The following is a 15,575-nucleotide window of genomic DNA, read 5'->3' as shown; positions in this document are numbered from 1 at the left end:
GATACATAATGTGGTTGCCGTGGATCAGCTGGGAGGTAAGGGTATCAGTGGAGCTCTACATCAGCTTATTTTGTAGAAATAATGTTCTTGATCCATGGCACGTAGCTGTGTAGGTCAGTGAAGACAACAATGTATCCTGTTAGAATACATCCGGTTTCCCAAGACAAAATCCCTTGTAATTCACCGCCACATATGGCTGGTGCAGCTGTGACCACCTGCCAGATAGAGTACAGGAATGAGAACTTCCTTACCACCTGAGATTTCATACCTGAACAAAAATGAAACCCACTATATTTGCCATGCAAAGGGGTCCAGGATATAAGAATCTAGTATGAAAGCTTCTTTCCAATGCACTAACTACCCTTACACCTCCCACTCATCCCTAGACAGATATTTCAAAGAACTATCTGGAAGACAGCTTTCCACTCCTCGAAAATCTATTTCTCTTGTCTCTATCACAGGGTGGAGAAGAGTGATCATTCTTTACCCCCTTATTCTCTGAGCTCCTAGCCTACTGAAAAATCCAGATGGACCCTCGATGAAGGAGGAGAGACACAGAGACTGAGTTTATGCACAAATGAGGTAAGAAGACTTACCTGGCAGTGATCCTGACTTCCTAGCGTGGGTCCCATACAGAACATGTCTTCAAGGAGTTTTTCACCCAGTATTTTTTTGCAGTTTACATTAAAGTTCAATTGAGCCGTGACACTTTGCAGCTTACTATGTGAATTTCCTAAGCACAAGAAATAAAGGAGACTTTCATTCCCGTTTGCCTTTTCATAAGGCATCCTACCTCCTTCTCCTTCAAGCCTTCTTCTCAGTAAGAATGGACTGCAGAAGAACTGATGGAATACACCATGGCTCAAACACATCCTCCTGCTCTGTTTATCATCTCTGAAAGATGATCAGCATCAAGGGATGGTTGGTGAGAAGATACTCCACACATCAAACAAGATCGGAATCCAAGCTCTGTCATCACCAAGTTCATGATCTTGGATAATTAATTTCCCAAAGTCTTAGTTTCCTCTTTTATAAGGTATTAATCCCAAGAAAACTTATCTACATGATATGTGATGATAACTGTATAATATCTATAGGATGCTTAGCGCTTGGTAGGTAATCAGCGATCAGCAAATGGTAGTCATTATCATTGTAATTGATAACAATATCACTCCTGTTAGGTCAAGGGAAAGTAGGATTTGTTACCAATTTGCAAATTAAGATCCAAAGAAGTTAAAAAATTTGTTCATAAACCTACAATGAATGGTAGAACCAATACTCAAACATAGATCCCTGAGTTCCAGTCCCTGCAGGGTGTGCCAATGGGATCTTGATCTAGGAATCGATTCTCAAGGCCCAAAAGATCATCTCTTCTCCTGTAGAAAGCCAATACCACTCGTGCCATTTCTAGTTTTCCACACAGGCTTAGAAATCTGACACTAGGCCTCTAAGTTCCAATTCCTTCCCCTAATTCCTCAGAGATCTTGAAGATGTGAATATATCCAAGAACTATCTCTTCTTTTTGATAGTCACTCACCAATAAAGTCTTTAGTCTGTAACCAGGTGTGAATCAAGCAATCTTTAACTGCATTCTTGAGAGTAGGCAGCTGAAACATATTGGTGGAGAAGAAAGTGAAAGGTACAGACAACTTTATCAGCATGAGGTCATTTTTAGGAGAGGTGGCAGTGAAGTTTGGGTGAACAATGATCTTCTCATAAGGTAAAATCTCCCCATGAAAGTCTCGAAGATTTGCGGAACTATCATGAAAGATGACCCAAAGATCTCTGGAAAATGAAAAAGAAAAAAAAAAGGATTGACACTCACAGGTCACAAGGCTAATCACCGCCTCCCCTCCACACACACAATTTCCTTCTATAGTAACCCATTTAATCTTTTCCTCTCATGTTTGCCCATTTGATCTTTTTTTTTTAATTTTTTTAATGTTTATTTATTTTTGAGAGAGAGAGGGTGCGAGCAGGGGAGGGGCAGAGAGAGAAGGAGACACAGAATCCAAAACAGACTCCAGGCTCTGAGCTATCGGCACAGAGGCTGACACAGGGCTCAAACCCACAAACCATGAGATCACAACCTGAGCCAAAGTCAGATGCTCAAATGACTGAGCCACCCAGTGCCCCTGTCCATTTGATCTTTTATATGTAGGTGCCACATGGGGTCATGCAGGTGATGCACTATACAAGTCAATGGGTTACCATTCACATAGACTATAATGGGGATGGTGCCTCCAGGAGTTAAGCAGTGCAATGGCTTGGGCTCTACTCTTAGCATAATTCTCGAGAGAAGCTCCAATTCAAGACCTAGAAACAGCGGAAAGAAGCATGCAAATGGATAGTCAAGGCTTTTATGAAAGTAGTAGGTTCTGTTAGGGAGGCTTCTTTGGGGGTTGGGGGAAACAGGAAATGTGAAATTGTAAAGAGGAAATGAGTAACAGCTTCGAGAGGTTAAATATTTTAAAGGTATGGAGGATCACCTGAATATACTATGCTTTACTCATGTCTATCAAAACTGCTGGATTAACAGGGTCTTCCGGTAGATCTTTGGGAAAACAGTAGTCAAAGATCCTGGTTTTCCACTGAGATCCAGTTGAGATCCACTCTCACTAACATGGCTCAAAACCCTAAATTCAGGGGCACCTGGGTGGCTCAGACAGTTAAGCGTCTGACTTTGGCTCAGGTCATGATCTCACAGCTTGTGAGCTCGAGCCCCGCGTTGGGCTCTGTGCTGACAGCTCAGAGCCTGGAGGCTGCTTTGGATTCTGTGTCTCCCTCTTTCTTTGCCCCTCCCCTGCTTGTGCTCTCTGTCTCTCATAAATGAATAAATGTTAAAAAAATTTTTTTTTAACCTGAAATTCAGAACAGGGCACTCCTGTGAGGCCCCTGAGTCAGTCACTCAGGGATTTCTCTAGCAACAACAGTGAGATAGGTACCACACTGGTACTGAGCATCAATTTTTGTTGTTGTTGAGCTCCCAAATGCTAAGTTTATATTGTCTCCTAACAACAGTACCATTTGTCTCTCAGTCTGTCTTTGTCGCCTTATGGACAGTTATCAGATAAAGTCTAAAGAGAGAGGACAGAAATAGGCCTGATAAATTCATCCTTCAGTCAATCCCAAGGACTGACAAGTTTAAAAGATCTCATCAGAGCAGCATCCTTTAGACAAATTTTGCTTTGGCTCGCTTTTACAAGATATTATACATTATAAGGACTTTCCTTAGTTTTGTTGTGTTCCTGAGAACTACCACACTTAGTTTCATCTGCTTGGAGTGAAGGATTCTGCTAGGTGCTTAGATGGGGATGACTGGTCTTTGGCCAGGGTATCGTAACTGACTGTTATAGTTCTCATTGGATCATCTTAGTCTATTTGGTTCTTTGCACCAAACACATGCTCCCTTTGTGTTTAAATTCATGTGATAGCTCTCCAGTCGGCATAATTCCCCAAGGACAATAAGAAAGTACAGTCGCCCCTCAGAGGAACTTTTGACAAGAGCAAGGTTGTTCATTTGACAGATACATTAGAACAAAAAGGAAAGAAGCCTTCATGATAAGATTCTTTCTCTTTTATCTTTCTAAATGAGAGATCACTTAATGACCCTTGTCCCTCCATTTCCATACCTTGGGAATTAATGAGTACTGGGAATTAATGAGTACTGGGTTTAATTATACAACTTAAATTATACAACTTCTACAACTGAACCTGGGTGGTTCAGTCAGTTAGGCATCCAATTCTTGATTTTGGCTCAGTGCATGATCTCACGGTTCATGGGTTCCAGCCCCACATCAGGCTCCATGCTGACAGTGTGGAGCCTGCTTGGGTTTCTCTCTCTCTCCCTCTCTTTCTCTCTGCCCCTCCCTGCATGTGCTCTCTCTCTCTCTCTCTCTCTCTCTCAAAATAAATAAACTTGTTTAAATCAGTTTTAGCAACTCTCTTGTGTGTCTTGTGTGTCAAATTGGCTTTTTCTGTTTCTAAGATTACTCTCCTTTCTTGCTAAAGGAAAGTCATTCATGTTTATAGTGTTGATTTAATAACTAAAACCAGTGCCCTCTAATATTTTATCCTTCCTCTATTTCTCTTTTTTCCTTCTGTTGAGAAATTTTGTGACTTATCATAAAATATATTTATAAGTAATTGCAGAAGTTTATATTTTAAAGAATTTATGATAAATAGATGATTCAGGCAAATTATAGTGAGTGCATTTCAGTTTAAGGCACCTCTATGACATGTAAAACTAAACTATGGTGGAAAAACAAGAGAATAGTGGTTGCCTCTGAGGGATATGGATGGACCATAATGAAGAAGGGGTATAAGGAAGGCATTCGGATATTGTTTAACTTTGAATTCTGTTACATTAAATTTCCATATTAAAATTTATAAAGCAATGACTAAAAGAATAGGACATGTGTATATTTGACAACAAAAATGAAAGAAGAATTAAAAGGTATCTAAAATATTAATCAAGTAAAAGGGCAAAAGCATTTTCACACAAATATAAAGAGTAGAAATTCAAAATAGGTAGAAAAAATCTGAGTATAATAATAATCAAAATAAATACAAATGGCCTAAACTCATCAGTTAAAAGACAGAAATTACAAACTGTATTTTTAGAAATCCTGCTATATGTAAATTAAGAGATGTGCTTAAATAAAAAAGATACAGAAAGGCAGAAAAGTAAAGATGTAAAATGACATACCAGGACAATACTAACCAACCAAACAACCAACCAGGATTGGCATGTTAATATCTGATAAATAGGCTCTAAGACAAACAATATTATATATATGAGAGAAAGTAATGACATACAGTAATAGCCTTGATTTATTGGGAATGTACACAAAGTACCTACATTATAAATGTACCTAAATATACATATATTTAATAAAATACCCTAAAAAACATTTTTTAAAAAAGTAATAAAGTTATAGGACTATTTTGCTCAATCTACTAATACAGAAGAATATTTCAACTTAAATCTCTCAATTATTGATTTATTAAGCAAAAAAATAAAAATAAAAATAGTAAGGATACCAAAGACTTAAACTACACAATTGAAGTTTGATATATAGAGAGACTTCTACCCTAAAATTAGAGAGTATACATTCTTTCATAACATGGGGGGTTGCAAAAATTGACTTGATACTGGTCTGAAAAGCAAGTCCCAATTCTTTTCAAAGAATTAGTATCACATAGATCACACTCTCTGACCACAAAAACAATTAAACTAGAACCCAAAGAATTTTTTTTAATTTGGAAAGTTATCCCTCAAAATTTACCCCTCCATATTCTAAACTTATGAATGAAAGATTTAATCATGAGGAAATTTTTAAAAATTATTTAGAATTAAAATAATAATGAAAATGTCCCTTTTCAAAGATGGCAAATAGAAAATCCACAGGAACATATATATAAATTACTAGAAACAGTAGGAGAATATAACAAAGCAACAAGCCATTAGATCAATTTATGAACACCAATTACATTTCCATCATCACTAACAAGTAGAAAATATAATTTTCTGAAAGTACATCAATTAAAATATAATAGCAAAATATAAAGCACTTTAAGAATAAATTTAATAAGATATGTGCAAGACATGTATTCAGATAAAATAAATTTCTTGAAACGCATTAAAGGGAAAGCTAAATAAGTGGAGAGATATGCCAGATCCATGGCTGGGAATAATCAATATCAGAAAAATATCAATTCTCCCCAGCTGATACAAAGAGCTAAAGCAATTCCAAATAAATCACAACAGAGTTTTTCATAAAGCTTGAAAAGTTATTTAAAAGAATACCTAAGTGTTCCTGATAAATAAAAACATGGTTGGCCTACCCTATCAGACATCACGAATTATAATAAAGTCATAATTTTTAAGACACTGTGGAATTGGTCTATAATAAATAACCCACAGGCGCAGTACAGAGACAGAGAGACCCAAACAGACCCATGCAAAAATAAAGAATTTTGATAGATGTCAGAAGTGGTGTTGCAGGTTGTTGGAGAAAGAAGAGACCATTAGATAAATGAAATGTGGATATTTAGCTTACTATGTTAAAAACAACAAAACTGGATCCCTACTTCACAGCATTCACAAAAATCAGTTCCAAATGATATAAATACTTAAATATAAAATCAAGTCTTTAGAATCTCTAGAAATAACCTTAAAGAAATATCTTTCTGATCTTGATGTCATAAAGAATATTTTCAACCAGTCACAATACCCAACAACCACAAATAAAGATTGATAATTTAAATGTTAAATCATATTATAGTCAAATGAAGAGCTCTTATTAATCAAAATACACCATTAAAGAGAAGATCAAGCCACAAAGAAGATATTTTCAACATATGTAATTGACAAAAGAGTTATATCTAGGGCATTTATAGAGGTTCTACAAAGCAATTTTTTTTGAAAAGTCACAAAATGTTCAAAAAACATGAAAGAATATTTCCCAGAAGAAATATTAATAGCAGAAGGAAGAGGATGGAGAAGGACAAGGAGGAGGAGAAAAAAATAAGCCAATCATCGCTACTAATAAAGATAATAAAATTATGAGCATAACAAGAAATTTAACACAATCAGCAAAATAATAAAAAAGTTGGACAATACTCAATGCTGGAAAATGCTTATAAATCGCTGGAGGATGTGTAAAGTGAACATTAGCATCCTCTATGACATCCAGGAGATGTTGTTGCAGATACACCGATATGTATGTATGTATATGTGTATATATATACATCTATATGTGTGTGTGTATTGCAGATATACACATGAGAATACCTTCCAAGGTACATGGTACAACTATGATTACAGTAACCATTCACAATAGCAGAAACCTAGAAATAACTCAAATGTCTACCAAGAAAAGAATGAACAAATTGTGATAGTCACATTTAAATATTATACTGTAATGAAAAATGAAATATAATCATATCCCTAACATTTTGGATGAATCTTAAAAACATTAAGAACGATTTGCAAGGTCAGGGTGCCTGGGTGGCTCAGTCAGTTGAGCATCGACTCTTGATTTCTGCTCAGGTCATGATCTCACAGTTGGGGAGTTCGAGCCCCGCAACGGGCTCTGTGCTGACAGTGCAGAGCCTGCTTGGGATTCTGTCTCCCTCTCTCTCTGCCCCTCCCCTGATCACTCTTTATCTCTCTCTCTCAACAATAAATAAATAAATAAATAAATAAATAAATATTTTTTAAAAAAAAGAGTGGCCTGCAAAGTTATTTTTACCTATACGTAAGGTATCATATTACACCGTATTACTTTTCCTTTTGGGACATGTCAAACATAAGAATGTGGAACATTCCTTAGTCAAGTTGTATCTGAGTAGCTGAACTCCCTTTTACCATGATAGTCCTAGAATCTCTTGACCACAAAGTGTTTAGAATTCCCACAAGAAGTGCGGAGGCCCAGCCTCGGAGCCTGGGAACAGAGTGGATGGATCCCCATCACTTACGGTAAGAAGCAGTGTGCAGCCGTCAACACCCACTGAGGGGCAATCAGAGTCCCCACACAGGACCGATAACTGGAATTCAGGTGAAATAAGTAGAGAAGGTGATTTAACCCTTCTGTGTCTTCACTAACAAATGAAACACCACCTGGAAGACAGAGAGAAGAGAATCAAGGGATATAAACTGGCTGACTAAAGAGAACTCAAGGTGCTTATAGAGATTTCAGAATGCTGGTATCAGTTAATATAAATATTTACCACTTATTAATCACTTAGCCCCTACTCTATGGTACTAGAGAACCATACTGTACAAAACACTGTATTAAAGTACTTGATGTACTTTTTAATTTTTTTTATTTTTCACAGGAAAAAAAAACTATAGGGTGTATAAATTTTATATTATCTTACAGATTAAGAATTTATTGAAGAGAGTGTCTTTTCCACATTTAATATTCTAGTCTTCTTTGTCATAGATTAACTGACCATATAATCATGGGTTTATTTCTGGGCTCTCTATTCTGTTCCAGTGATCTATGTGTTTTTGTGACAGTACCATACTGTTTTACTCTACAGCTTTGTAGTACGACTTGAAACCTGGCATTGTGAGGTCTCCAGCTTTGTTGTTCTTTCTCAAGATAGACAATATAATGGAATATTAGGCAGCCATAAAAAAGGATGTGACAGTGCCATTTGCAATGATATGAATAGACCTAGAGGGTATTATGCAAAGTGAAATATGTCAGACTGAGAAAGACAAATACCACATACGTGGAATCTAAAAAAATCTGATAAATAAACACACAAAAAAGAGAAATAGGCCTATAAATACAGAGAACAAACTGATGGTTAACAGAGGGCAGGGGGATGAGGGGATGGAAAAAATGGGCGCAAGTTTCTATAGAATGAATAAGTCATGGGAATACAGTCCATGATATTCTAAAAGCTAGTATGGTGCCAGATGGTAACTATAATTATGGTGAGCATAGTATAATGTATAAACTCGTGGAATCACTGAATCACTATGCTGTAGACCTGTAATGTTGTGTGTCAACTGTATTCAATTTTTTTATTTAAATAAAATTAGCACACGAGGTCATACGACCAGTGAATGATGGTTGGTTCAAGGATTCAGACTTCAGTCCATGTGATTCCAAATCCCATTTATGCACTTCTCTTCTACAGGACCTCCCTGCCTCTCCTCACCCAGTTTGCTGCTTTCCAGAGTGACTTAGCTCATTTCTAACCTTCCAAAGGCTTAAGGATTCTTGGCTGTATCCACAGTCAAGCAATGCAGCCTTTCCTATAGCTCCCTGATTTTTCCTACTGGTTGACTACAGGGACACTCTGAGACCAGTCATCATAACTCCTGCAGGGAAAAAAAAATAAGTAATTAAAAATAAAACTTTAATTCTGGCAAAAGAATATAGGGAGAGATACTCTATACAGACACTGAAGTATAGTACACTACTTATCCTCTGGAAACAGATGCCTTGATTCAAATTCGGGCTGTATCCTTAGTAGTATGGACTTGAACAAATTATGTAGATCCCTATGTTAATTTCCTTACTTGTACACTGAGATCATAACAACTTCTTTCCTAGGGTTTCTGTGAGAAATAAATGTGGTAATATATGTAAATTGTTTGGAAGAATGTTTCATGCATAATGTGTGTTCAGTAAATGTTATTTCTTACTAATTCAGCTTCAAGTATATTTTAATGTTGAGAAAGTGCAAAACAATGTTCAAAACGAGACAAAGACAAAGCCCTTTCATGATCCCCAAAATGACTAAACATCAGCTATTAACTGATACGTCTTTTCTTTGCATTATTGCTATTATCAGTGACAGCTCTATTTTAATCCTCCACTTCCTTAAAAAAACCTTTTGAGAAACCCAATTCTGAACTGATCCCATTTCTCTAAATCCATCTTCAAAATTATCCAGCATAAGCTCAAACCCTGTAAGATGCCCCTCCCATCTGGGGCACTTCTGAGGTTCTCTGGAGTGTGTTCTTCCCACTGCATAAAGAAAAAAAAAAACCTCACTATTCTCATTATTGCTGTGTTCTTGGTGCCATTTGGTTGATGGGTACAACAAAGGCAGATTAAATCCTGCTTTCTCCAGTTTAGGAACAGCAGGAAAATAGAAAACTGTTTTTTAAGTTTTTATTTTAATTCCAGTTAGTTAATATACAGTGCTGTCAGTTCTGAGTGTACAATATAGTAATTTAACACTTCCATACAACACTCAGCGCCCATCACAACAAGTGCACTCCTTAATCCTTATCACCTATTTCATCCATCCCCCCGCCCACCTCTCTTCCAGTAACCATCAGTTTGTTCTCTATAGTTAAGAGTCTGTTTCTTGGTTTGCCTCTCTTTTTTCCTCTTTGCTTGTTTGCTTTGTTTTTTAAATACCACACATGAGTGAAATCATGGTATTTGTCTTTCTCTAACTTATTTCATTTGGCATAATACTCTCTAGCTCTATCAACATCATTGCATATGGCAAGATTTCATTCTTTTTTATGGCTGAGTAATATTCCATTGTGAATATATATCACATCTTTTTTATCCATTTATCGGTCAATGGATACTTGGATTGCTTCCATGGTTTGGCTATGGTAGATAATGCTTCTATAAACATTGGGGTGCATGTATTCCTCTCAACTAGCAGATGTGCTAGATCACAGGGTAGTTCTGTTTTTAACTTTTTGAGGAACCTCCATACTGGTTTCCACAGTGACTGTACCAGTTTGCATTCCCACCAGCAGTATAAGAGAGTTCTTTTTTTCCCACATCCTCACCCAACACTTGTTTATTTTGTTTTTGATTTTAGCCATTCTGACACATGTGAGGTGATCTCATTGTGGTTTTGAGTTGCACTTCTCTGATGAGTGATGTTGAGCATCTCTTCATGTATCTGTTGGCCATCTGTATGTCTTCTTCTGACAAATGTCTACTTATGTCTTCTGCCCATTTTTTAATTGGATTATTCATTTGGGGGGGTACTAAGTTTTATAAGTTCTTTATATATTTTGGGTACTAACCCTTTATCAGGTATGTCATTTGCAAATATTTTCTCCCATTCAGTAGACTGCCTTTTACTTTTGTTGATTATTTCCTTCACTGTGCAGATGCTTTTTATTTTATGAAGCCCCTATAGTTTATGTTTACTTTTGTTTCCCTTGCCTCAGGGGACATATCTAGAAAAAAGTTGCTATTGCCAATGTCAAAGACCATTTTTATGGCTTCAGGTCTCACATTTAGGTCTTTAATCCATTTTGAATGGTTTTTTCTTCAAGATTGCTTTGGCTGTTCAGGTCTTTTGTGGGATTTTAGGATTCTTTGTTCAAGTTCTATGAGAAATGCTATTGATATCTTGATAAGGATTGCAATAAATGCGTAGATTGCTTTGGGTAGTATAGACATTTTAATAATATTTTTCTTCCAATCCATGAGCATGGAATGTCTGTTTCTTTGTGTCATCTTCAATTTCTTTCATCAGTGTTTCATAGTTTTCAGAGTACAGGTCTTTCATCTCTTTGGTTTGGTTTATCTTAGGTATCTTAAGGGTTTTGGTGCAGTTGTAAATGGGACTGATTCCTTAATTTCTCTTTCTGATGCCTCATTACTGGTATATAGAAATGCAACAGATTTCTAAATGTTGATTCCTATTTCAGTTTTGGTAGTTTATATGTTTCTAGGAATTTATCCATTTCTTCTAGGTTATCCAATTTGTTTGCATAGTTTTTCATAATATGCTTTTACAATTGTTTGTATTTCTGTGATGCTGGTTGTTATTTCTCCTCTCTCATTTGTGATTTTATTAATTATCAATTTTATTAATTTTTTCAAAGAACCAACTCCTGGTTTCATTCATCTGTTCTATTTTTGTTTTGTTTTTTAGTTTCTACATCCTTTATTTCTGCTCTAATCTTTGTAATTTCCTTCCTTCTGCTGGCTTTAGGCTTTGTTTGTTGTTCTTCTTCTAGCTCCTTTAGGTGTAAGGTTAGGTTGTTTATTTGAGATTTCTTTTGCTTCTTGACGTAGACCTGTATTGCTACATATTTCCCTCTTAGGACTGCTTTTGCTGTATCCCAATGTTTTGGACTGTTGTGTTTTCATTTTTATGTGTTTCCATATATTTTTAAAATTTCTTCTTTGATTCCCTGGTTCAGTTTTAGTAGCATGTAGTTTAACTTCCATGCATTTGTAGTCTTCACAAATTTTCTTGTGGTTGAATTCTAGGTTCATAATGTTGTGGTCAAAAAAAGGTGTACCATATGATTTCAATCTTTTTAGTATTTATTGAGGCCTGTTTTATGACCTAACTTGAGACCTATTCTGGAGAATTTTCCATGTGCACTTGAAAAGAATGTGTATTCTGCTGGTTTAGGATGGAATATTCTGAATATATGTTATATCCATCTGGTCCAGTGTCATTCAAAGCCACTATTTTCTTGTCTATTTTCTGTTTAGATGCTCTATCCATTGATGTAAGTGGGGTGTTAAAGTCCCCTACTATTATTGTGTTATTATCAATCAGTTCCTTTATGCTTGTTATTAACTTTTACATATTTGGGTGTTTTCATGTTGGAGGCATAAATATTTATAATTATTAGATCTTTTTGGATTGTCCCCTTTACTATTATATAGTACCCTTCTTTTATCTTGTAACAGTCTTTGTTTTAAAGTTTAGCTGGTCTGATATAAATATTGCTACTCCGTGCTTTCTTTTGACCTCCATTTACATGATAAATGTTTCTCCACCCCCTCACTTTCAATCTGCAGGTGTTTTCAGGTATAAAATGAGTTTCTTATAGGCAGTATATAGTTGGTTTTTTTTTTAATGTTTATTTGTTTTTGAGAGAGAGAGTGACAGAGTGCGAGTTGGGGAGGGCAGAGAGAGAGGGAGACACAGAATCTGAAGCAGGCTCCAGGCTCTGAGCTGTCAGCACACAGCCCATCGTGGGGCTTGAACTCATGAACCATGATATCATGACCTGAGCCAAAGTCAGACACTTAACCGACTGAGCCACCTAGGCACACCTAGTTGGGTCTGTTTTTAAATACATTCGTACACCTCTGTCTTTTGATTGGAGCATTTAGTCCACTTACATTCAAAGTAATTATTGATAGATATGTATTTACTGCCATTTTATTACTTGTTTTGTTATTGTTTCTGGAGATTTTCTCTGATCCTTTCTTGTCTTTGTCACTTTGTTCCAATTTGGGTTTCTCTTGCTTTGTCAATTTATGTTTCTGGGTCCTAGGGTTTTCACCTATAGACGATAAGTAGTGAAGGAACAATGATGTGTACAATATCCCCCACTATCTGGGACAGTGTCTGGCACATGGTAGGAACTCAAAATGTATGAGTGACTGGAGTAAAATTCACCTTGTATGCAGGGATCCACTGGGAGGCTCTGAAATTAATGAAATGGTTTTCTGAATCCATAAGTGAAGCAACCATCATCAGAAGACTAAGACCTAATGTTATGTATATGTGTGTGTACTTTTTTCCCAAATTCATATATGTATGCATTTATTTAAAAAAATATTTCCTGAATATCAACTATGTGCCAGGCAACATATTTGATGTTAATATAAAAGGGTATTCAATAGAAGTAGACTTTGTCTTCATGAAATGAGGGAGGGAGACAATAAGCAAATAAACACATCAATAGATAGCTATAAGTTGGATGAGATAGAATGTTCCATGAGAAAGAATAAGAAGAGAGGGTAAACAAAGGATCTAATTTAGTTTGGGTGGGCAAAAAAGTACTTGCTGGGTAAGTGATGGGTAATCTGAGACAGCAAAGATGAGAAAAACCAGCCATGGGAAGAGCAGAAGAAAGAGCTTTTCCAGAACTGCGTGTGCAAATGCTCAAGGATGGGAAAGAACTGGGAAATGCTCAGGAGTCTGAAGAGAGCCAAAGAAATTGAAGCCTAGTGGGAGAGGAAAAGATTGGCCTAAGAGGAGCCTTGAGAGGAGGATTTTATTCTAAGTGTAATAAAAAATCTATTAAAGAATTTGAATGTACAGAAGTCATGTGATCCAATTATTTTTTTAAAAATCACTGGATTTTTATTAGAAATGGATTATAGAAACAGTCACGCTTACTGAAGTGACCTGGCAAAAAGTGATGTGCCTTGCACTGAAGTAGCAGTGGGGGAGTTGGAGAAGAGCATCTAAGTGGATGGATGGACATAAGACCTATTTCAAAAATAAAACTGACAGGAAATCCATTTAAACAGTATTCTGATAATACGATACACATTGCTTTAACAAAGATTATCTACCTTCTCATTACATAAGTATTCAATCAATAATTATCATTAAAAGATTCAAAATAGGGGTGCCTGGGTGGCTCAATCAGTTGAGCATCTGACTCTTGATTTCAACTCAGGTCATGATCCCAGGGTTGTGTGATCAAGCCCTGTGTCAGGCTCCATGCTGAGAGTGGAGCCTACTTGCCTACTTGGGATTCTTTCTCTCTTTCTCTCTCTTTCCTTCTGCTCCTCTCCCCCACTTGCACTATAAGTAAGTAAGTAAGTAAGTAAATAAATAAATAAATAAATAAATAAATAAACAAATAAATAAATAAATAAATTTTAAGACTAAAAGGGGTTCTCATGCTCAGAAAAGTTGAGAACCATTGACACAGAAAATCTTCACGTTCCTTCACTCTAAGATATTCCAGTGTATAAATCTAAGTCTTATTTAATTCCCACAACCTATCCCTGACTCCAGACCTTCTCTGGTTGGCCTTTAAGAAGTATGCACTACACTAGCTCCTTCTTACCTGCAGCAACAAGACAGAGCTCCTTCAAGCCACAGGGACTTCCAAGGAAAGCTGAGGAACGCATTTTCTCCTAATATACCTGGCTGAGCCCCCAACTAAATATGGGTCGTTTACTCTAAAACTTCTCAGATTTCTTTCCACCAAACCCCTGGTGCCCTAACTCACTCTTGACTGAGCTTTACAAAGTCACTGATTCTAAGAATGTGCTAGAAACTTATACATTGCCTCCTTTCCTTCCATTCCAATCGGTCCTTGCCTGTTTTACCTTCCCTCTCTACCTGAGTCAGATTCCTTTATTCATCATTTTAATGATATTCTTATTACTCTTCAGAACTCCCTTGTCCTAATGTCCTTGAGTCATACTTCAACTGGGCAAATCTTAACTCCGTATTCATGCAACATCTGCCTCCACTGCGTCTGCAGCTTTAACTTTCTTAACTTGCCACAGACATAGAACACATTAACTACCTCCTCCTCCTAGAAACAGCTCCTCTGATGGTGTATATTACACTTTTATTTTCTCCTGCCTCATAAGGTACTTTACTGGGCTCTCCTCTTCCAGCAGCCCCTAAAGCATTAGAGCTCACCTTTCCATTTGATCCAAGAAGGAGTAGCCCCATTCCCCCCAGCTCTTCAGTTCCTCAACTGAAAGCCCCTGCACAACAAACACAACAAACAAAGATAGAAAGACTCTGAATAATGGAAAGAAGTAAGGGGACTGCCTAAGGAACCTGGGGACTTAAGGAAAAGCCTAACACCAACTTCCCTGGGTATATTCATCAAAATTAAAAACAATTGCTTTATAAAAGACCCTCTGAAGACAGTTTAAAGACAAGTTATAGACTTGGAAATATATGTGCAAACCACCTAGCTGAGAAAAGACTTGTATCTGATCTATATACATACTCTCAGACTCAACAGTCTGATTAGAAAATAGGAAAAAGACAAGAAAAAACACTTCACTAAAGAAAATATCCATGAGGTAAACAGGCATATGAAGAGATATTCAACATCCTCAGTCACAGGAAAAACAAACATTAAAATTTCAATGAGGTATTACTATGTATCTAACAGAACAGCTAGTATGAAAAATAGTGCAATTTGGTGACAACACCAAATGTTGGCATGGAGGTAGAGAAAATAGGTCACTTATACATTGTTGGTGAGAATCTAAAATGGTGAAGCCAACCTGAAAAACAATATGCTGTAAAACTAAACATGCAATTACCATATGGCAGAAACTGCACTCTTGGACTTACATCCCAGACAAACAAAAACTTACTATCAAACA

At 36.6% G+C, this 15,575-nt stretch overlaps 1 protein-coding gene across 1 annotated transcript; it reads right to left on the bottom strand.

Annotated features, from left to right (window-relative positions):
* LOC115509285 (serine protease 58-like) lies at nucleotides 1–14,348 on the bottom strand. The gene is made up of 5 exons (XM_032592506.1): nucleotides 14,285–14,348; nucleotides 7,483–7,624; nucleotides 1,538–1,785; nucleotides 597–733; nucleotides 1–215 (listed from the first exon to the last, which is right to left on the bottom strand). The coding sequence occupies exons 1-5, from the start codon at nucleotides 14,346–14,348 to the stop codon at nucleotides 66–68; spliced, it is 741 nt and encodes a 246-aa protein (XP_032448397.1). The 3' UTR covers nucleotides 1–65.
* Between the last annotated feature and the right edge of the window lie 1,227 nt (nucleotides 14,349–15,575).

The sequence above is a fragment of the Lynx canadensis genome, chromosome A2, assembly GCF_007474595.2.
Source record: "Lynx canadensis isolate LIC74 chromosome A2, mLynCan4.pri.v2, whole genome shotgun sequence".
Lineage (NCBI taxonomy): Eukaryota > Metazoa > Chordata > Mammalia > Carnivora > Felidae > Lynx > Lynx canadensis.
The sequence above is the reverse complement of the archived record's forward strand: the minus strand, read 5'-3'. Positions and strand labels throughout refer to the sequence as shown.

Bases quoted from the DNA above. Each gene is read 5' to 3' on its own strand.
- LOC115509285 (XM_032592506.1), bottom strand. From the start codon at position 14,348: ATGCGTTCCTCAGCTTTCCTTGGAAGTCCCTGTGGCTTGAAGGAGCTC. The intron at 7,625-14,284 runs GTAAGAAGGAGC...TCTGTCTTCCAG, and splicing joins GCTCTGTCTTGTTGCTGCAG to GTGGTGTTTCATTTGTTAGT. The intron at 1,786-7,482 runs GTAAGTGATGGG...TTCATTTTCCAG, and splicing joins GCTGCACACTGCTTCTTACC to AGATCTTTGGGTCATCTTTC.